The sequence below is a fragment of the Protopterus annectens genome, chromosome 6.part0 (genome assembly GCF_019279795.1).
Source record: "Protopterus annectens isolate FY-2018-M chromosome 6.part0, PAN1.0, whole genome shotgun sequence".
Lineage (NCBI taxonomy): Eukaryota > Metazoa > Chordata > Ceratodontiformes > Protopteridae > Protopterus > Protopterus annectens.
Window position 1 is genome coordinate 341,913,764 of NC_056737.1, and position 23,774 is coordinate 341,937,537.

Below are 23,774 nucleotides of genomic sequence, written 5' to 3' on the forward strand. Positions count from 1 at the left end.
CATGTGCGCACCCCTGCCTGATGCCCCCCCACCCCCGCCCCCCCGGGCGCCCGCACCCGTTGTCAGAGGAGCAACGGAGGGAAGAAGGGTCTTCCCAACAAAGAGGTGAGGGAAGACATCCCACAAGAGACCATCCACCACATCCGATGATTCCGCGTGTGTGGTGGGTGGTTGGACATTAATGGTGCTATATGACCATTGCAAAGAAGCATCATTAAGGATCATGTGGAATGGCTAATGGAAGGAATCTGTGCTGGTATGCGCCATAATTCCCAACACTTTCAGAACTAAACTGGCTTTTGATTCTGTTGTTGTTGAAAGGGTGAGACCAGTTTTGTGTGTGTCTATTCTCTCTGATCTGTAGTTAGCACACAGACACTGTGTGTCTAGATTTGACGCCCTATGAAGGGTAATAGTACGACAAGGCGACAAAACAGACTTTGGCTTGTCGATTGCCCTGGTTCTGCCCCTGCCCTCTTCGATGGCCCTGAGGCGATTCTGTTATTGTTGCCTCTGCCTCTGGGCGGAACCCCATTTCCCCTGTGTCCTGAAGCTTGTTTTTGAGATTGTTTGGCCATTTTTTTTGGCCTTTGAGCTGTAGAGAAGGATAAGAGAAGGCCAAAGTCCTCGCAGAGGCAGAAAGAGTCGAAGAGAAGTCTCGTTCTCAGATGAGTTTCAAACGTCTTTCCCATCAAGAAGAAGAAGTGATCAAAACGCAAATTAGTGAAACGAAATTGTCTTGAAGGGTAGAAATTGCATATAGCATCAGGCATGCCTAATGAAGCCACCACCTGTGTCCAGGCTGCTAAATGGAGTGCCGCGCATGGAGTTAAAGGCGCATGCGCTGGTTCAGTTGAGTGTGGAAGTAATCGCAACCATGTTCATCTTATCTTTGCTCCTAAAGCTGGGGGGTTCTTCATGTCTTCTTGATCAAGTCCCTCGAAATTGAGTCCCTTTAAAAATGGCCAAAATGTTCAGCGAGCATAGCAAATAATGACGCAGCGGACACAGGTACGCTTCCGTCATTGTTACTTGTTGTGGACCTAGATGGATGGAGGGACGGGTACAGAAGGATCAGCTGCCTGCTTCTTAGTAGCAGCCAGCATAGTAGCATCCAAAACTCAGAAATCCAAGAAAACTTTGTCTCTGCTGCTGGTGCTGCTATGAATTCTCCTGGGGGTCCTGAGGGGGAATCAGGGGCTGTCCAAACACTGAACACAAGAGCACCCACCACATGGGGGAGGGGGGGCAGGGGGTGGTCCCCAGGAGGTGGAAGGAGTGGCCAAAGGCCTTCAGATTCATCAGGGTAGGGTTGAAGGCGCCAAGATTTCCCAAGGGCTTGCAGATTTTCTGCAAATAGAATAAAAGAGAAAATCAGAAGGGGGTGAGGGAGACAGAAAGGAATCCAAGGTGTACTGTGTCAGATGTGATGGACTCCAGGGCCAACAATGTCCTTCTTCTTACATGTGTCGAGGGGAGGGGGAGCATCTCAGGAGGCCTCGGGAAGAGGAGAGGGAAGACTAGGGGGGTCTGGGGAGAGCTGGCTCTCCTGCGGTCCCGAGAGGAGGGTGAGATTGGGACTGATGAGGAGGAGATGACTGAGGGGAGGGAGCCGGGCGAGGACACGAGCCAGGAGGTGAACATCTGCTCGACCACACTCCGCACCGCCTCGAGCAGAGCCCCTGGTCCCAGAAAGAGACTGGTCACCTCGAGAATGATGCCTCCCGGTCAAACTCGAGCTCGAAGCCGCTCGAGATCACTCCAGCGCGAGCTCGCAAGAGAGAAGGCGGGTCCGCACGAGAGAGATGCCGTCTCCCCCTCGCCCCCGATTTAGGAAGTCCGCGAGATTCTTCAAAGAAGAAATCGGAGCCACCGAGGGAGCCGGGCCGCATCTTATCTCGGCTCTCCTATGCTACTACCACAGTCTCCTCTCTGAAGCCCGGCCCGAGCCGGCTCGGAGGAGAGTCGGGAGGGGATGATGGACAGGGGCAGCATCGATGAGTCGGGCTCTGAAGCATTTTGGGCCAGTGCCGCCTCGACTTAAGGAAAGTCACCATCTCCTCTGAAGGTCATGATCCCGACCAGTCTGACCGACCTAGAGGTGAGATTTATGGCTCCGTTCAGACATCAGAGGAGATGTTCTCACAGCATCATCAAGCTTCTTGAGACCTTTTGTCTTTTGTGTCTTTATCCTAAAACAAAACACTCAGTCAGACACACTGATTAACACACTTACACACTAATTAAATATAAAATTTAAAAAAAAAAAAATAAAACAATTAACTAAAAGTTTTAATTACAAGCAACACACACACCACTAGAATGGGAGAGGGCGAGGGAGAACTCTTTGTTCTTGGAAAGAAAGTTGGTTGAAAAAAATTTCCATGAAAACAAACTAAAGAAATCCACTAAAGTTAAAAAAAAAAAACTTAAAAAGTTTAGGGTTTTAACTTTACTAAAATACTGAATACAAAGCTTGGTGAAAACCAACAAACCGATACACTGCGGCAAAGCAGCGCTGACGATCTGAGGTAAATCCCCCAGGAAGGTGGAGATAGATAGCTGGAGAACTCCAAAAAACTTCTTTAGAGTCGAGGTAGGGAGTCGAGGAGGGCGGTTTCAACCCATCCAGCAAGAATGAAGGCGAGATAGACAACTTAACATTATTCATTAGCTTAGCTAATACTGTAAGTCAACTGACTGTGCTTTACGGCGCAATATATACTAAATTAATTGCAGGCTACATTGTCTTTAAGAAACAAATAATAATTCCTCTTATAAGAGGAACTACAGTTTAAAGTACTTTCAGCTGAAATAATGTCTACCAGAAAAATGGAATTCCAAGATAATTTTAGCTCTCAGGTTGAACTGAGCTCAAAATAAGTGCAAGGATAATATTTTAGTCTTTCAATCTAAATCCTAAAGATGAAAAGAATCTTTGATGGTAAGTTTAAGCTGAAATATCCCTAGAAGGAACAAAATACTGATGGGTACAATTCTCGCTACACTTCAGCTCCCCTTCTGTTTCACTATCATTCCTTTCCAGGGTGCATTTCAAAGCTTTCAATTGAATGTCAATGCTCCTGTGAAATATAATTTACATCTAGTCTAATCCAGTTATTGTACCTTGGAGAATAATTCTGTCTAGGTTCCTGCTAGTAAATTCATACCTTCCATTCCAAATATTCTCATCTACCCACTTTTGTTATTTTTCCCTTCTAGGTTCCGATATATTCTCACTATTGCAGGTCAGATTCCTGTCTCCACCCATGACTAATATTCCCCTCTCACAGTTAATTACTTATTCAATATTAACTTAAGCTCTACAATAGTGGTTTTAGATGGACATGACAGCGTAAGCCTCTTTCCTACCCAATAACCCTTTATTACTACAACTCTGTCTTTTTTTTCTTGTATTTATTGGAGACCCTATCACAATCGGTATTAGTGCCCCCCTCCATTTTCCTTTTTCTCTGCTGCTCTGCAGAATATCCATTCTGGAAACCCTTTCTTTGCCAAATTCACATACTCAGTTTTCCTGGCATAGTTAAATGAATTATGCAGTGGGATAGTTTATTAAATTCTCATCCATGCCAATGGCTTAGATTTAAGACAGCTTCTATTTGAGAAGTTTTCTTTATTCTCAAGACCAGAGTTGAATATTTACCACATCTACTGACTTTTCTTTCTAATTCAGTCTTAAAGATAAGGATATCATAAGTTGTCTGGGCAATCAGCTATATATATTTGCACACATACACATATATGAATACGCATACACACACATACATTTACATACATACACACATGATCAAATCAATGTTTCATTCATGTTAACTTCAAAAAAGCTAATGTTGACATGCTTCACACGGACCAAGCAAATTTTTTTTTTTTGTTTTTTTGCAATGGGGAAGACCCTGCAACTCACATGTCCCATATGTTATATATACTAACAGAGAGATCACACAATCCCTGGGGAAAGGGCAAATTCCTCAACCCGGGGAATAGTAGATCTTGCACAAGTGTCAACCATCTATTCAGTCAGCCAAGGAGAGGACGACTACTCCCATCTCCTACACACACATACCTTTACATATACATATCTATCTTTATATATCTATATCTATCTTATCTATATCTATATACACACAGGTAAACTAAGATTTGTACATGAAAACACTAGTATGCGACCACCAAGCTTTAACCTGGAAGATCGGCTTGCCAGTGCTCTGGAGATTTCCCCTTTAACCATGACAGTGCTACCTTGGATTATGTATAAGAAGCACTGGTGAAGGGGTGCAGAAGTGCTTGCCTCTCCCCCCTCACCTCGGAAAAACATTTTCTTTTGGTTTTCCATTTTGGAGTATTGCAGACATTCCTGAGGTCTGCGTCACTTATGACTTCTCTTTTTTGAGTTGATCACAAACGAGTCAGTATTTTTCCAAGGATACATTATTCCTACACACACACAGACACACACTCACGCGTATGCTTATATATACCCTGATCCACATGCACATTTTAACAGCTAGCAGCAAAAGAATCATTAGCTCTGGTAGACTGTGTGTTATACTTACTGTTTGCCTGATAAAGAGGTTTTTAAGTGCTCAAGGAAACCTTTTAGTAGGCGGAAAATTTCAGCTCATAAAGGTGCCTTTCAATGGTATGAAGATGACAAAGTGTACCATGTACAAGCTAAGCTATCACCTTATTGAAGAAACCTATGCATGTATACACTCTGGGAATTACTTCAGTCAGCTCACATCTCCCTGCTACAGTCACCAACTGTCCCTCACTAGTAGAAAAAAAAGTTTCATCTGCAATTTACAAAACACATGGGTCATATAAAACACTAAAGCACTTCAGGTCTCCACAAAGAGAATCTGTGTCACGTTACAACCCAAGCATATGTATTGCCATCCATGTGTTATCACTTCTCAGGATTGTGGTCACAGTTCATTTAGTCTTCTGAAATGAAAAACTGTACTTCTAGTTTTGATCATGTTATCTTGTGCTGTATACAGAAACACAACAAACTTGGTTTTAGCAAACATGAAAGTCTTCAGGACAAAAGGAATCACATTTTCATCCTATATGTATACCGCGGTGGTGCAGCGGTAGCATTGTTGCCTCACAGCAAGAGGTTCTCCCGTTAGATTCTCAGCTAGTGTGTGGGGAGTGCCTTCTGTGTGGAGTCTGCACGTCCTCCCCACGGGTCGAGTGGCGTTCCAAAAGACATGAGTGAATGGGCTGCCTTCGTTGAAGACTGGGCGTTGAGCTGGCAACTCGGCACCGCGAAAATCTACTGCCACTCATTAGCAGACCGGAGTTCCACTGTCGCGACCCCTAACCGGGAAAAGCTGAAAGACATCAACCAAGCTGCCACACTTCTTTGCACAGCACTCAGATTCTATGGCATACAAATTTGTTACAAGTGATGTGAAGAAAACAATAAACAAAATTACAGAAAAAAAGTACAGTTTTGTACCTACCATAAATGTAGATGTTCGAGTGGTTATGCTGCTGCAGTCATCACACTTGGGTTATCTGCCGTCAGGCGGTCCCGCAGTCGGCCTGAATTCCAAAGCCTTGGTCCGGCGTCGGTTGTCATCGCTTCTTCCCTGACGTCAGTGCAGCAGGGGTATAAAAGAGGTAGCTGACGCCATTTTCTTCAGTTTTTCTTGCCTCAGATGTCAGGTGCCCCTAAACTAAGAAGGCAAAATAAGAGGCTTGCAAAACATACCTTAGTGCAAAACAATGGTACTAGTTGTAAGCAAATACACCATATAGACATGCATCCCAAAGGTTGAAGTACATGGAGGTATAAGAAAAGGCCTTGTTAGAAAATGGAGGTATAAGAAAAGGCCTGGTTAGAAAGAGGGGATGGAGGGAGGGTAACCTGGACTGCAGCAGCATAACCACTCTAACATCTACATTTATGGTAGGTACAAAACTGTACTATGTTCATCGTGCTATGCTGCTGCAGTCATCACACTTGGGTAGAGTCCCAAAGCTATGGTTGGGTGGTAGGAGCTAAACTGGGTTAGGTGCAGCTAAGATGCCCTGCAGAACTGCAGTGGCAAACCCAGCTCTGGTTTTTGAGTACAGAGGAAGGTGGTAATGCTTGGTGAAGGTGTGCACTGAACTCCAGGTAGCTGCCTCCAGAATGTCCTTGGTTGGGACTCCTTAGAGGAAGGCTGCTGAGGTTGCTGTAGCCCTGGTAGAGTGAGACCTAATACTAGCAGGCACTGCTTTCCCATGGTGTGAGTAGCAAAAGCGGATGCAATGTGCTATCCATTTGGAGATGGTCTGCTTTGAAATAGCCTTTCCTTCTGAGCCTGGTGCATATGATACAAGGAGTTGGTCAGATTTTCAGAAGGCCTTTGTCCTGTCCAAATAGTAATGTCTGTGAATGTCCAAAGAGCGAAGGAGTCTTTCTCCTTTATTCTGTGGGTTTGGATAAAAGGTGGGCAAGTGTATGGTCTGATTGAGAGCCACACTGGATACTACCTTTGGCATGAAAGAAGGGTTGGTGCGTAAAGATACTCTGTCCTGATGGAAAATGATGAAAGGTTCCACTGCCATAAGGGCCTGCAGTTCTGAGACTCTGCGTGCTGAGGTGATAGCTAGCAGCAGGGCTGTCTTCCATGACAAGTATTGAAGCTCTGCTGAAAAGGCTGGCTCGAAAGGAGGAAGTGTTCATTTTTCCAGAACAAAATTTAGATCCCAAGTTGGAGTAGGTGGTTTTCTGGGGGGTCTTATATTTTTTGCCCCTCTGAGAAACTGCTTTAGCAAAGGATGAGAGAAAATGGGTGGAACCGTATCATATTGAGCTGAAATGGCTGAAGCATGGATCTTTATGGATGAGAAGGAAAGGTCTTTGTGTAGCAGCTCAGTTAGATATTGGAGTATGTGCAGAATATTTGGGATACCAGGATTTAGGCTTCTGGCCTGGTTCCATACACAAAATCTTTTTCATTTGTCTGAGTAAGTTTTTCTGGTGCTGGGCCTCCTGGCCTCCAAAATGACATTCTGGACATCCTTTGAGAGAAGTGTTGTTTGATAATTTAAGGTATTTTCCATGCAGCTAGACTTAAGGTCCTTAGCTGACTGTGAAGTATCTGAGAGTTCTGTTGGGTTAACAGCAGAGGGAATTGAGGTAAGATCCATGGAGGGCTGTGAGACAAGTTTCGTAGTAGTGGGTACCAGTGTTGACGTGGCCAGTCCGGGCCAATGAGGATCATCTGTGGTCTCTCCGATCTGGTTTTCAGTAATACCTGGGAGATTAGAGGCAGAGGTGGGAAGGCGTAGACTGACAATGATGTCCAACTGAATGATAGAGCATCCACTTTCCAGGCCATGGGATGGTAAGTCCTTGTGCAAAATTTTTGTAGCTGGCAATGCTTGGTTGTGGCAAACAGATCTATGTCTGGCGGTCCCCACCTTTGAGTTATCATTGAGAATACTTGTGGGTGTAGTCTCCACTCGTGAGGGTCTGTCAAATTTCTGCTTAATTTGTCTGCCAAAATGTTTTCTTTTCCTGGCAGGAATTGTGCTTGCAGTTGTACTTGGTAAGTTAATGCTGTGTTCCACAAGTCCATTGCCTGTCTGCATAGTGGGTAGGAGTGCGTCCCTCCTTGTTTGTTTATGTACCACATAACTGTGGTGTTGTCCGTCCTTATTAGAAGTTGTCCTGGATGCAAAAGGTCCTTGGAGGCTGTTAGTGCATTTTTTACAGCTAGCATCTCCTTTTGATTGATGTGTAGCTGCCTTTGGTTTGCAGACCATTTGCCCTGTATGCATTGTCCTGCCATGTGTGCACCCCAGGAGTAGTCTGATGAATCTGTTGTCAAGGTTTGGTTTGGTGGAGGTGAGACAAAAGGAAGGCCCTTGTTTGCTTGGCATGCTTGAGCCCACCATAGAAACTCTTTTTGAAGGCAGGGAATGAGAGTTATAGTTGCTTCGAGGCTGTGTCTGTGCTGGGACCATACACTTTTTAGGTACCATTGTAGTTTTCTCATTTGTAGCCTTGCATATGCAATTAGTTGAATGCAGGATGCCATGTACCCCAATGCCTGCAGGAATTTCCTTGCAGTGAGCTGGGTAGAAGTTGCCATGTTTTTGAAGTACTGAGCCAGTTGTTTTTGCTTGTCTGACGTGAGGTAAGCCATCTGAGTCGTATTCAAGCTGGCACCCAGGAAAATTATTTCTTGTGAGGGTATTAGTTTTGACTTCTTTTTGTTTACTGTGTACCCTAGGCAACTTAGCAACTTTGTCACAAATGCCAGATGCTGTAGTAGGATGTCTTTGCTGTCCGCTTGGATCAGGCAGTCGTCCAGATATGGATAAATTTGTATTCCTCACTGTCTGCAGTATGCAATTACTGATGCAGGCATTTCATGAATACTCTGGGCATAGTAGATAAGCCAAAGGGCAATGCAGAGAATTGATAATGCGTTGTGCCTGCCAAAAATCTGAGGTATCTTCTGCAATCTTGTCTGATAGGGACATGCAGGTATGCCTCTTGGAGGTCCAACGTTACCAGCCAAGACTCCTTGCCCAGCATGGGAAGAAGCTGCTGTAGTGTGAGCATTTTGAATTTGGGAATGTCCAGGTAAGCGTTTAGAATTGAAAGGTGTAAGATGGGTCTCCAGGCTTTGTCCTTTCTTGGTACTAGAAATAGTCCTGAGTAAAATCCTTGACCTTGCTCTTTTGCAGGTTCCCTTTTGAATTGCTTTCATGTTCATGAGAGCTGAAATTTGTTTTTGTGCCTCTGCCCATTGGTTTGTTGGCAGATTTGGCATGCCTCTCATCTGTGGTAAAATGTGAAAATGAAATCTGTAGCCTCAGGTAATAATATCCAGAACCCATTTGTCCTTTGTTATGATGTGCCAGTTTTGTGGGAAAAGAGCCAGTTTTCCTCCTAGAGGTGCTGCCTGGGCAATTATGCTTGGCAGGCGAAGAGGAAAGTCATTGAGTTTGTTTTCTGAAAGGTTGAGATCTGTCGTCTCCCCCTCTTTGAGTTGTTGTTTGCCATTGTCTAGGCCTGAAAGTACCCTGTGCCTGGCCTCTGCCCCTAGGGCATCTGTACCTGCCCCTTTGGGGTCTGTCTGAAGCAGGAAAGGACCAGTTTTTTGATGGCCAGTTTCTGCTGAAGCGAGGAGGTTGTACCTGTAAAAAATCTTTAACTGTTTGCATTGATTTTGCCTTTTCTTCCATCTTCTTTAAAACTTCCTCTGCTTTGACACCAAATAATGCATCCTTTTGCAGTGGAGCATCCAGTAACTTTGCTTTGACATGTTCTGGTAAGGTCTGCTCTTTTAGCCAAGCATGTCTACGTATTACAGACCCTGTGACTGCTGCCCTACATGAGGCCTCCAAAGAATCAAAACCACACTGCAAGGTATGTTTTCCCACTTGTTCTGCTGCATGCAACAAATCTTGCATCCCTTTGAAATCTAGCTGATCTGTTTGAGGGATCATTTTCTGTTAACTGATTAAGCAAGTACTGCTGGTATTTAATCAAGTGAAACTGGCAGTTTAATGCCCTTATGGCCAAAGTGGCAGAGGTATACACTTTTTCCCCCCATCTTTCTAATGCCCTGGAATCTCTTTCCGCAGGTAGTGGATTCTTAGCAGTAGAGGCCTTAACCCCTTTGGGACCCTGGGAAATGGTTTCTGGGTCTGCAGCAGGGCTTTTATATAAAAACTTGTGAGAGTCTGGGACTCGATAGTATCTGTCAGGTTTAGGTGGTGCTGGAGGTAAGGAATCTGGATTTAGACTGGATTCAGTGTAGACATCATCCAGAATGTCCAAGACAGGTGGAATGGCTAGGGGTCTGTGCTGAGGCAAAAGAAGAAACTCAAGGAGTCTTTTCTTGGAGTCAGAGTAATCTTGTCCTTCCCAGTGGAAATGCTCTCTCATGGTGTGCAGGGTTTCCACAAAAGAGAAGTCTTCAGAGGGGGAAACAGAGGGAATAGACTCCTCAGCATCTGAGTCTTCATAGAGAGGGAAGGGGTAATCCTGTTCTTCACAGTCTGCTGAGGAAATGGATTCCTGGTCAGAAGGAGGTAAATCTTCCTCCAGTCTAGGCCTTTTGTCAGGAGGGGGCTGGGAACCTCTGATAAGGGTAATCGGGTCCTCCGCCATTTTGAGTATTTGTTTTTTAGGCATAGGGGCCACTCGGTTTCTTAACCTTTGGAAGCTTAGCGTATGACTTAATGGAAAGAGTAGTCGGTTTAAAAACGCCTTCTGAAACCGAAGGCCTGTCCATAGTCTCCAGATCGCCGCCCAGGCTGGCGTCTGCGAGTTGAGGAGGAAACGGCTCCAGTGGCCCGGTAGATTCTGACTGAGAGGTAGTTGTATTTTCTAAATCTGCGGTAGTCAGGGGCTGCGTAGGTGCCTCACTGAGTACCGAAGATCCGGCGGCAGGCCTAACAGAGACCTCGGTTTCTGGTCTAGGTCTAGGCTGCCGGTCTTTGTCCTTGCGTTTTTTAAACATAGCGGTAGTCGGAGGTTCCGACGACATAATGTAGTTGAATTTTCTGCCAAAATAATGTCGGGTGGTATCAGCCCGACGCTTAATAGTGCGTTTATTGAACCTAGCGCAAAACCGACAACCAGAAACGTTGTGGTCTGGGCCTAGGCAAGGAATACAATGAGAATGAAAATCCTTATGAGGTATTTGCTTCCCACAAGAAATACAATTATTAACTTTGTCTGACATCAGTCTGAGTCAAGAAAAGTTTCCCCAACGGGGTACTTAGCTTTATAGAAGGCTTCGGCTGAAATTCTGTTTGAAAATCTCAGGAGCTGGTCGACCGGCACTTGCGAACTGCTTCTGCTTTGGGCACCGCGCGGCAAGAAAGACTGAAGAAAATGGCGTTGGCTGCCTCTTTTATACCCCTGCCGCACTGACGTCAGGGAAGAAGCGACGACAACCGACACAGGACCAAGGCTTTGGAATTCAGGCCGACTGCGGGACTGCCTGACGGCAGATAACCCAAGTGTGATGACTGCAGCAGCATAGCACGATGAACATCTACAGTTCATAAGACCATATTTCTATTTTCCTCTCTTGTAGGGAAGGAGGAAAAAAACACCCACCACTAGCTGCTGGACTGTGCCCCACATCCAGTTCTATTACATAAAGAAAAAGCTCTAAATATTCAAGGGAAATTACAGTAGAATATGTTTCTCTAGCAGAAGCAAGGGCATAACCTTCTCAGTATATGCAAAACAACTACATAGCAAGCAAAAATCCATAAGTACTACTGCTTGGATAACCAAGTTAGAAGCGATTTCAAATCCAGTTTAGCCAGATAGCAAAATAATTTCTTAAGCAAATTCTATACCCATGCCCCATAAGATGGCATGTTAATCTGCAGCCAAGTTTGCTAAAACATACATTAGTTAACAAATAAATGTTCCTTCCAGTCATCTTTTCTATACATAAGAATTCTAACCCATGACTTGCATTTTTTAGAACTAGTTAAGCTGAATATGCTACCCTATACCTAGTTAGCTTCAAACAGTTTGTACTTCCCGTTTCTACTATTCTTAAACACCTATAAACCAAAAACCTACACACACAGTACAAGAACTGGGGATAATAAAGCTGCGTTAAGTCAGCTGTTTAGGTATTAAAATTTGTTTCTGAATATTTATCACTACTAAGAACTTGGAAGTTATGAACTACAGCAGCAAACATGACAGCACAACCCAGAAGTACTGCATCAGTTGTGTAAATTCCATTTTGTCAAATTCTTCTTTGAAACAAACGTTCAGAGGTTTTTACTATTCTTATAGCCAAAGAAGACAGAGAAGCTCAGTCACATCACCCAATATTGTAGGAGACTAACAATGTCACCCGTTAAATAGATTTCTCCACATATCCCTGATGAAAATTCAGTCAGTTGTACTGCAACAGAGGTAAAGCAAAGCATCTATTTTCATCTGAAAGGTAACATTCACTGATTCTAGTTCCTAAAAAGGATTTCCAGACATCCAGAAAGTTCAGAGGTTGACACTTCAGATGAGACCAATCAACACAGTTACACATGCAATAAAAAGTAATCTCCAGAAGGTACTTATTTCTCCATAAACAGGTAATGTAATTCTAATACCGTATATTTTGTCTATCTTTCAGCTAAAAGTGGGTAGCATGGCAGAAATGCATGAAGGCCTAGAAGGTCTGCTTTGCAAACACTTACCTTGTAGGTAGCACCACACTTTGCTTGCTGCATTGCATGTAGAACTTTGAATCGGAAATCAAGCTTTCCCTGAAGCCACTGTATGCATCGAATATCTGGAATTTGTTTTTCAAGATGCTGTTCTGAATGTTCTGAAATCTGCCAAGATTTTGTATCATTCATTTTACACTACCAAAAGAAAAAAAAGCACCTGTGATACCTTTACAGAATTAAGTGTATAATGCATCATTATGTTTACATATAAGCAATAGTGCTTCCATTAGTAGCTAAGGAGATTTAATTTTTTACTAAGCCCACCAAATTACAAGTACTAAAACAAGTAAAGTAACTGGGTAAAGATTTGACTAATCTTTCCTTTATCTCAATGCTATCTTGTACTGTGCCTGTAGTTTGCCTTCTGCCCTAGACCAACCCTATAAAGTAGTGAATAAGACAGCTTTACTCCAACTTCATAAATATTCCAGCAAGACAATCAGACACATCTGCCTACAGTGTACAAGAGATGTCAATAGCAAAACTTAACAAAACTTGCAAGAAAAACTTAGTGAGACTGTCCTCCACTTGGTAAGTGAATTAGATATTTTTGAAATCGCACCTGCAGTACATGGAGTGTAGGTAGTAAAACAAAATGATGGACCTTCCCCCAACTCTATACACCGCACTTCCCACACACTGCCATATCAATAAGCACACACATAATTAATGGTAGGTAGATCCACGCACCATCCTGTGATCAGATAAGGAAAGTACAGCACCAAAGGCACTGTTCTCTTAGGAGGCAGAAAAAGGCACATGCTTTAAATTTGTTTAAAGAAAGCTTATTGAGAAGTTGTTGGTAAAAGAAAATACAAGGTTCTTGGTAATTACGAAACAAGCAAGCAGGTTACAGGAAAGTCACATACAAAAATAAATGACAAAAGAGCAAATAAAATAAAGTGCTCAGGAATAACTACAGGGGCTGCAAAACTGTATTATATACACCTCTAACTTCAAGGACCATTAATATAACACTAGAAACAAAATGCTAAAATATATACATTACAGTTAGAAGAAAGGGAAATACAGCAACAACTGAACTGTGAATTGTAAGCAACAGAAGAACCAAGTTGGGAAGATAGCATTTCCTTGGTTTATAGGCTGGGAAAAGCTGCTTACATGGAAAATCCAGGCACAGTCAACTACAACTGTTAGTACACAGGCAAATAGTAAAGTTACTGAAAGGTTTTAAAAAAATTAAGAAATAAAAGGACAAAAGTAGCACTGATCATTGAAACTACTACACCCACCAATTATAATTTATTTTTATTTATTTTATTGCATTTGTTTACCAGGAAAGTCCACTGGGCCTAAAAGCCCATTTTCAGTGGCGGCCCTTGGAGAAAAGCTCTGACAAGAACATAGATAAAGAAAATATTAAACAATTGGTACAAAAGTAGATACAGTGTTAGAGATAGTGATTATAGTAATATATACAGAATATATACATAAAAGCAGGAATTTTGTTGGTTGCCAAACAAATTCAATCAAAGGTATAAACAGAGATATATTAATCAGCATTACTGTACCATTATCAGCAAGTGATAAAAATAATAATTATGGAGAAAATATCATCAGTCAGCAGTAGCAAAAAGCATAAGAGTTACGTTATCATATAAGGAAAAGGAGGAGGTTAGGTTACAGAGCAGGTACATAGCCAGGAAGGGTGGTTATAGAGCAGGTACATAGCCAGAAAGGGTGGTTATAGAGCAGGTACATAGCCAGAAAGAGGTGAGATGATTTTCAGCATCTGTTTGAAGGTGGTGATGCTGCTTGTGTTTCTTATAGAAGGTGGAAATGAATTCCAGCATTTGGCGATGGTGAAGGAATAGAGGAGTTGACCACCGGGTAAGGTGGGCTTTCTACTTTTAGAAGTAGATGATTTTCAGATCTTAATTGCTTGCTGTGTTGGTATTGGGTGAGTAGTGTCGAGAGAGCAGGACAGTCTGTGGGTCTGTAGATTATTTTGTGCACTGTAGTCAGCTGGGTGAATGACAGATGGTGGGGGAGTTCCAGCCAGCCTAATTGTTTCAGTGAGTTACAGCAGTGGGATGAGAACTTGGCCTTAATGGCAAATTTGGCCATTCTTAACACATTTAAAGTTTGAATTTTGTAGAATTTTGGATATTAGTGAGGAGAGGGGATCCATAAAAGGAGAGAGGGTAATAAGAAGGTGATTGCAAGGGTTTTCTAGTACAGAGGCTAAGAATGTGTAGGTGCGTGTAGAGCATACAGAGCTTTTGGTGTGCTTTTAAGATGTTATTGATTATGTGTAGGTCAAAGTTAAGGTTTTTATCTATAATAATGTCTAGTAGTTTAGTGTGTGGGACAACGTCTATACTGTTATTGCCTTGGGCTTGCATAGTGAAGAATTTGTATCTAGAGGAGTGGTTTTCTTAGGGGTAAAAAGTACTAGTTAAGTTTTTTTGGGATTTAGGGTAAGATGATTGTTAAGCTTCCAAGATTCAGTAGAGGTGAGGGCATTCTGGGTGATTTGCTGGAATTCACAGCTGGAATTAGCAGTGCATATTATAGTAGAGTCGTCAGTATACTGGATTACTGAGCATTGTGGGAAAGTGGAGTGAAAATTGTTAATAAAGATGCTAAATAAGAGAAGACCAAGTATGGAGCCTTGGGGTACCCCTGTGGAACTACTGAGGAAGGCAGAGTAAGACTGTTGCCATCTGGTAGATTGTTGCCTGCTGGAGAGATAGCTATTGCACCACTGTAGGATAGGTGGGGAAATGTGAAGGGTGGACAATTTGGAGTGGAGGATGGTGTGGGAAATGGTATCAAAAGCTGGATGAGGAGTTGGGCATGGGTGCATTTTTCCAGTATTTTAAAGAGGGGTGAGAGAATTGCTATGGGTCGAAAGTTTGTGGTGTCTGTGTTGGTGCCACCTTTGTCTAAAGGGAAAATGTATGCTTTTTTCCAAATGTCTGGGACCAGAGATTCTTTAATCAGTCTGTTAATGAGTATGCTGATGGGATAAGCTGTACAGTTTGCAGCTAGCTGCAGGAAGTGTGGGGCTGGAATGGCAGGGGACAGAGTACAGGGTTTTCTGGTAATGAGGTAACAGAAGAAATGAACAGGAATCAGCAAAACCAACTACTTTTCCGAAATCAGCTGAGTTGTGCTTCTTTTGAAAAGTTTTCACACTTCTTCCTTATTTTTACTTTTTGGAGCTAGTGAACAAAAAGTATTCCTTATTACATAAATTATTAAATAAAAATCTTTTTTTTTTACTTGTACTTTTACTTAAAAACTAACAAATGTGGGAAAGTCAGCAATGTAGGCAACACCTACATCCAGTGGGAAGCAGTCATTATGCAATACACAGTACTTCAGCACCCTGGACAGCACAATGCATTGAGGAGCATGACAGAACCAAAGACCGCTTACCCTCCTCAACTGCTGTGCTACTTTTCTACTATGCACATACCCTCTGCAAGTTGGCAGCAACATTGTGAAATGAGTTGCAGGCTTTAACCCCAGGATAAGTGGGCAAGAATCATCCCCTCACTTCACCCTTCTCCAGCCAGATCCTCTTGCACTCGGCTCATGGTGTACCTCTGGGTCACAGTCATGGCTTTGCCAATCTGTACCACACAGCTGATCAGATCTTCAGTTATTTTATTGTCACAAGCACAAAGAACCCTCTCCTCAAAATGATCCATGGTGGCTTCAAACCAGACACAATGTGTACTACATTCTAATATGGAATAAATTCTACACTGAACTATTTTGTTATCCACCGTAATGCGATTACTGTTTAACTAAAAAGTACAAATTGATAATGAAAAAAATAAAAAGTTTATGCAACACAAAATGCTGTCTGAATTCAGAAGGAGCTGCATTTAAACTATTGGGTAAGCACAATGGTTAAGGTGTTCACCTCAAAGACACAAGGAAAGGGAAATTGGCTAGGCTTAAAATGGCCCACAAAGGTAGTTAGACTAGGGTCTGTATTAGAATCGTGAAAGCTTACTTTTGCGAATATAAAGTAATCAACACATACATGTCGAAGTCCTAAAACAGCGAAGAGCGAAAAAAGTGAATTCGGAATGTCGAATGTCCTTTTTATGGCCAGCAGGGTGATTGTGGGGATGAGGAAATAAATCCTTTTCCCCACTGTAGTGCAGTCTCAGAGTTGGTATATTTAAGTAGGGGGGGTGGAGGGTGCAGGAGGGCTTGCCCTGCAAAAACGCTTTAAAAAGTGTTTTGCCTTAGGTTTGTTCCATTAGGTTTACCTTACCTGTATGGCACTGTTGCTTCTGGGAATACATTCGATGTTGTCATTTTCGCTTTTTTTGTCCTTCACTATTTTTGGATTTCGACAGTTATGTGTCGATTACTTTGTATTCGCGAAAGTAAGCTTTTGCGATTTTAATACAGACCCGTTAGACTATATGAACCAGCATTCTGCACTGATGGTGTCAGAAATGACCCAGGTTGCATTCACCAAATGTGAAAAAAAACATTTGCCTAGTACATATTATAAAACATTTCTATTACAATAAGATTTTAAAACACTAAGTGATATAATGCCTCTAAAAAGAAAGAGCTTGCATTTTCTAAAATTCAGAGCATGCCACTTACTGTACAATGCAACACTGTATCTTTGAGTTGGGCTTTATGCAAGTACAGAATTTGTTCTAGCAGAGAGATCCTCTGAAGGAGCCATGAAAAAGCAAGCAACAGCTCTCTGCTCCCTTCAGATCCATCACCTGGCAGCTGGTAGAATTCCAAGGAGCCATATCCATAGTACCAAAGTACTGACTTAACGAACACAATCTGGGAACCTGTTAGAGAGAAAACAGTAAACATTACCTATTACAACATCAGAGCCAACACTCAAAAACAAAACAAAAAAATAAAAAAATAAAAAAAAGACACATGTAACCTGCAGGCAAAATGAACAAACTCATGCAGTCTGTATCTTTTCTTACTAGTAACAGCCTAACTACCTTACAAAAGAACTGAAAGTTTTAACCAACATCACACCTACAGCCACTTCTGGTGAGCTGCTACAAGCATTTATCAGTAGGTCTCTGTTAAAAAAAAAGTTACCTCATAGTCCCCTTAAATTCTCCCTCCAAATTTCAATGCATACCCATGCTCTTAGTTTCTACACTCACTCACAGACATTCCTCAAGTCTGCCCAGTGCTCTGAAGTCTGCATGGATGTTAGCTACATGTCTTATTGCCTCTCTCTTCTTCAGTCCCTTTTCCTCTCATTCCTTGGCTCCACTTACAACACCTGTGCTCAACAGGGGGTGAAGTGTCTACAGCTCAGTGCAGTTCCCTAAATTTGAAGGGGGGGGGGGGTTGTACACAAAGGTGATACAGCAGCAACATCATCTGCATTCACCTATCAGAAATGTCCAGTTCTGTGTAAAGTATTACCTGATTAGCTATGTTAAATATTTCTGTCACCCATGCCTCTAACCCGGATATACAAAACATAGCTAATGTTAAACGTGTTTGGTGACAGCAAGACACTTCATAGGTTCATAGGTAGCTACTTGGCTATCTGCCCGAAGGCATTTATAAGCCTACCCAGAATGTGTTGGCTTTTGCCGCCCCCTTAGATTAGTTCCTGTGCCTCTGTCCAGCAGAGCCACTGAAATGATCCCCGGGGTAAACTTTCTGTTTCCCATCCACTCGTCAAGGTTTCTCTTGAAGAGTGTTAGTGAGGAGCTCTGCCTAATGTAGACTGGAATCTTGTTCCAAAGCATTGGAAGTCTCGGTTTCAGAAATCTATCCCTCCAGCATGTCCTATTTATTGTTATGGTGAGGTTTAGATCCCTAGAGCGTGTGGCTTGAGGGGATAAGTTTTTCTTTAGATGGAGCATGTCCATCAGTTCTGGGTTGGACATGGCCTTGTATGTCAGGCAGAGATCACCTCTGAGTAGGCGGTATGCAACAGAGTACAGCTGGAGTTTCTTCAGTCGAGCTGCATAGGGCATCTGTTTGAGGCCAGTGATCCTCTTGGTGAGGTACTTCTGTGTTCTTTCCAGCAGTTGTAGGTGTCTTGTAAGATACATCCCAAATGGGGCGTTGTACTCTATGATGGGTCTGATGAGCGATGAGTAGAGGGGCACAATGACCTCTTTTGATCTGGATGCGAACCCTTTTGTGATAAGGTGTGCCATGTAGACGGATTTTCTAACCACTTTGGCAATGTGATTATCAAAGGAGAGTTTACTATCTACTTGGGTCCCCAGATCCCTTATTATGTCTTCCGTATTTAGGGGACTACCACCTATGTGGTAGTTTGTGGGTACCTACACCACTGAAATTAGAGGAACTGGAGTTGTTTTGGCAGATTAGGCTTAATGCATACAACTTACCAGGCATAAATGAAAATTGTAGTTTGAGTAGTGTGTTAAAGCTTAAAAGTTTGAAAAGATGATTTTAGGATAAAGTAATAATATTGGTTAAATACCCATGACGAAAAAACGAATGCTAATATTTGTGGTTCATATTGAAGTTTACACTAGTACGATTACAAGTGTTAATAAGACTTCAAAGGACTCATATGGAAATATGTTTAAAACACTAATTATAAATATCACTTTTTGGTTTATTTGTTACCACTTTTTATTAGTTTAGATTAGATTTTTATCAAAGTATTTTGCAATAGTTTTGTATTTATTTATGACAGTGGATGGCTTTGGAACTTGTGAAGTAATGTAGAGAAGTATTCCTTTTGGTAAGCTAATTAAATAATTAATGTAAAGGGGGAGGTATATATAACCTGAATGTGATTTGGTATATTGTCTGAAGAAGTTTGCTAATAGTAGCAAACGAAAAGCGCTTTATTTTATTAAAATTTTCTTTGTGTTTATTGGTGTGCTTTGGCATTGCTGCTACCTGTCTTGTTTACTAGTTTTATTTTCGTGTTTTTACTTGTTGGAGTTTGGAATGGCTTCTGGGTCAGCGAGCTTTGAACCAAACATAACACCAGAAATGCTGAAGAGCTGTTATAGCATTGCAGGAGCAATGCCAGCGTCAGAAAAAGAATCTAATGTAAATCAACTAGATTTTCTTCTTACCAGAGTTGAGTCAACTTGTTTGAGACTCGACTATTTGGACAAACAACAGCAAGCGATTCAACAGAGCTTGCCACCTTTAACAATTGATAATTCTATCACTACTGGAACACAACTTACACGCCCAGTTGTACAGACATCCACTGAAACGACTAACAGGAAGGTGTTTGGTCCTAATACCAACCAAGCTAATCTAACAGCCTTACCGACACCAACGGAGGATTTACATGCCACTAACCATTCGAAAAGATTATTGCCCCTTAATGGACAAGGATGTAACTCTTCAGTTAATCTTTCAGGCAACCCAGCGAATATAGCGTTGTATTTTAACCAACGCGCTTCAACAGTACCGAGAGTCAACATGGATATCCAGCAAGGAAATAATTATTTAGCGTTGCCTGACCTTTCTGTTTGGTTAGCGGAGAGATTTTCTTTCACCATTGCCTCCCCTGGAATGGAGAGACAGTCTGCAGGGGAAGGAGGTAATAATAACTTTACTTTTGACATTGTGTCACATCTTAAAGCATTTGACAATTTATTATTGAAAGTTAAAAAACTGCACCTGGAAATTTCTTATTTTAAAGAGTGCTTGAAATGTAGAATAGTGCCTAAAGGTTTAAGGCACCACCAATTTCCTACTGGGTTGGTGCCTAATTCAGCTTTCCATCAGGAACTTTTGGGGCTGTTTGACTGCCAAGGCTTTGAGTTGATTGAGTGTATAGTCAAGCATTACACCATTTGGGTGGAGGAACTGAATAATCAAGTGGCTGAATTAGACGCTAAAATAAAACTTGATAGTGACTTTTCCAGGTACAAATATGAATACAGTCGTATTTTTACAAGTATTGATCAGTACCTGGTGAAACTTAAAAATAATAAGGCTAAAAAGTTATTTCAAGATATTACAGCTTATAAGGAAGGGAAAGCTTATCCACTTCCTTCTACAGCCCAAGTATGGAAAACTGCCCCTGAAAGAAGTTCCACTACTGGTTATATTAATCAGCTCCCTATTCTTCAACACACTAGCCGTTTGCCTAACAATATGGCACAAGAAAATGAAGAAGTTAACCAAACTGACAGGCAAAGTCAAACAGAAATTAGGAGAAGTGAAAGACTGGCTAATACTAATAATCAGCGTAATACAAAAAAACAGAATTTTCGCGAGGGGAATCAAATGGGGATGAGACCCAAGCAATGGTCCAACAGAAATCAAAAGAAAAAGAAATAGAACTAGGAGAAAAACAAGATTTGACTTCAATGTCATATGGGATTAATGAACAGTATGACAATCCAGTGCAATATAGGAGTCGGATTGTTAAAGATTTTTGTGATCTCCTACCCTCCGAAGATTCTGAGACTGTGTCTACTAGTCATTACACATGTTTAGCTGATTCAGCACCTATGGGAAGTGAACCCATAATAATTACTAATAGACTAAATGATTTTAAAGTCTATAATTTTTCTTCCACCAGTATAGGTTTAGATACGGTAGATTTCCTTTCCAAGGGTAACAAATATGTTCCTAAACAAAATTGTGACTTAGTTAGAACAATTATAGATCTTAAAACTTTCACAAGGAAATTGAATTTTAACCTGATGATGGGTTCAAATTTAACCACAGTACAAAATGACCAGTTTAGAATTTCAAGTATCTTTAATCCACCCCTTCATCCACTTATTCAAGTGTTTGAACAAAAGTGCGAACTAGACATTCGCTTTAATGTTAAACACAGGGGTAAAGTTCATACTAATGACCCTACTTTACAGAAGAAGGGATTTTTGGATTTCATTAAATTACATGACATTAGAGTTTGTAAACCTGATAAGGGAGGGGGACTGGTAATATTCGATAATATGGACTACTATAATCGAATGGTAGACTTGTTAGACGACCCCGCTTACGAAATTAGTTCTCGTTCAGAGATTAATCAAGCATATTTGGGAATAAAGAATAGTTTATTAGATATGTATATAGAGGGGCGAATTGAACAAAATATATTTAATTACATGTCTACGCAGTTTCCAAGATACCCCTACCTTTTTGGAATTCCAAAAATACATAAAGACTTGAGGAATCCACCTATGAGACCTCTTGTGGATGGACGTGGGTCACCTACTTACCCCTGTGCAAAGGTGATAGATTCTATTTTACAAAAATTTGTGAAACTAGAGTCACAAATTTGTAAAGATTCCTGGTCATTTTTAGAGAAGTTGAATGAGTTCGATTTTAACCCTAACCATAACTTCCTTACTGTGGATGTTAAGGATCTCTATACCAGTATACCACAAGATACTGGAATAGAATGGGTAACCCGAGTTATGGTTAGGAATAGGGCCACAACAGAGGAAATTTCACTTGTGAAAGAACTTTTGGGAATAGTTTTATATAATATTTTTTTCATGTTTGGTGACAACTTCTTTCTTCAGAAAACAGGTGTGGCTATGGGCTCTCCATGTGGAGCTAGTATAGCTAATTTAGTGATGGCCCACTGGGAGTCTGAGTATGTGTTTAAAAATGACAATATCAAAACTAAACTAGTTTTCTATACACGGTTTTTGGATGACATCTTTATCCTGCTTGATGGTGACAAAAAGTTGGGTGAAGCAATACTAAACACCTTTAATACCTCAACTGATTTTTTTTCGGTTCACTTCCACTTTTGACACTTATAAAATAGCCTATCTAGACATCCGCTTAACAAAAAATTTTAATCAGGAATGTTATGAGGCTAAAATATATAGGAAGGAAACATATTCGAACACGTTTTTACATTTCATGAGCTGCCACCCTTTTTATCAAAAACGCTCAGTTGTCAAAGGCCAACTAGTGTGGGCAACCCGTATAATTTCCACAGAGCACGATTTCCAAGAGGAATGTCAACTCTTGGGAAGGATGTTCGCACAGAGAGGTTACCCTTTGGAATTAATCTCAGGATTGATTTTGGAAGTAAGTGACAAACGTGCAAAGGGAATGTACAAACCTATTTTGTCTATGAACAAGATTGTCACCATACAAGAAGTTATATTAAATAACATGGGAAACTCCTCTTTAACAAATTTGAGAGCCCTTGCCACACTTGATTTACCAGAAACAAAGTTCATTACAACTTACAACACATTTAATTACCATTGTATAGGCATATTAAGAAAAAATTGAGTTATTCTTGCAAGTAACCCTAATATATCAAACAAATTAGGAGAATATCCTGGCACTACATTAAGGAAAGGGATGAACTTGAAGGCACTATATGAACAACGTAAGAAAAAACAGCCAAAAATTGCTGGTATGTACAAATGCCAAAATTGTAACTTTTGTAACTTAGTAATGGAATCTAATAGATTTTTTTCTACACAATGTCCAGTATAAGTTGAAGTGTAGGGCTAACTGTAATACTAGAATGGTGGTGTACTTGGCCCAATGCCAGGGATGCCAAGCATTTTACATAGGTAAAACGGAGAGAAGACTCCAGGATCGTACGTATGAGCATTCTTATGCCATCAGCAGGAATAAACAAGATAATGCCCTGGCTAAACATGTAGCGGAGTTTCCTGGGCATTGCTTTAAATTTTTAGTGATTGATCAACCAGACCTAGATGTAAGAGGTGGCCCTACACCACTGAAATTAGAAGAACTGGAGTTGTTTTGGCAGATTAGGCTTAATGCATACAACTTACCAGGCATAAATAAAAATTGTAGTTTGAGTAGTGTGTTAAAGCTTAAAAGTTTGAAAAGATGATTTTAGGGTAAAGTAATAATATTGGTTAAATACCCATGATGAAAAAACAAATGCTAATATTTGTGGTTCATATTGAAGTTTACACTAGTACGATTATAAGTGTTAATAAGACTTTAAAGGACTTGTATGGAAATATGGTTTTTAAAACAATAATTATAAATATCACTTTTTGGTTTATTTGTTACCACTTTTTTATTAGTTTAGATTAGTTTTTTATCAAAGTATTTTACAATAGTTTTGTATATATTTATGACAGTGGATGGCTTTGGAACTTGTGAAGTAATGTAGAGAAGTATTCCTTTTGGTAAGCTAATTAAATAATTAGTTAATTAATGTAAAGGGGGAGGTATATATAACCTGAATGTGATTTGGTATATTGTCTGAAGAAGTTTGCTAATAGTAGCAAATGAAAAGCGCTTTATTTTATTAAAATTTTCTTTGTGTTTATTGGTGTGCTTTGGCATTGCTGCTACCTGTCTTGTTTACTAGTTTTATTTTCATGTTTTTACTTGTTGGAGTATCTGTAAGGTGTTTGTGCCCAAGACACTCAGAAGCCATTTGTCTTCCCTGGCCATTTATCTTGAAAACCAACAGCTTAAACAGTTATCCCAGGGTACTATGATAGAATCCTTTAACCCCGAGATACTCCCACTAGGTAAGAAGGTAACTAAGAGGTCTAAGCTGGATTCTTTAGCTGTCCAGACTGCAATGAACATCCCTCTAGGAGTGGGTA

General features: G+C 41.1%; 1 protein-coding gene across 2 annotated transcripts in view; it reads right to left on the reverse strand.

Moving 5' to 3' along the window:
- Positions 1-23,774, reverse strand: part of TEDC1 (tubulin epsilon and delta complex 1) — a 264,463-nt gene that overhangs the window by 167,917 nt on the left and 72,772 nt on the right. For both annotated transcript variants that reach the window (XM_044074102.1, XM_044074103.1), the window contains 2 exons: positions 16,849-17,051; positions 12,214-12,381 (listed from right to left, as the gene is read on the reverse strand). In XM_044074102.1, the coding sequence (XP_043930037.1) occupies positions 12,214-12,381; positions 16,849-17,051 (371 nt within the window). The remainder of the gene's footprint in view (positions 1-12,213; positions 12,382-16,848; positions 17,052-23,774) is intronic.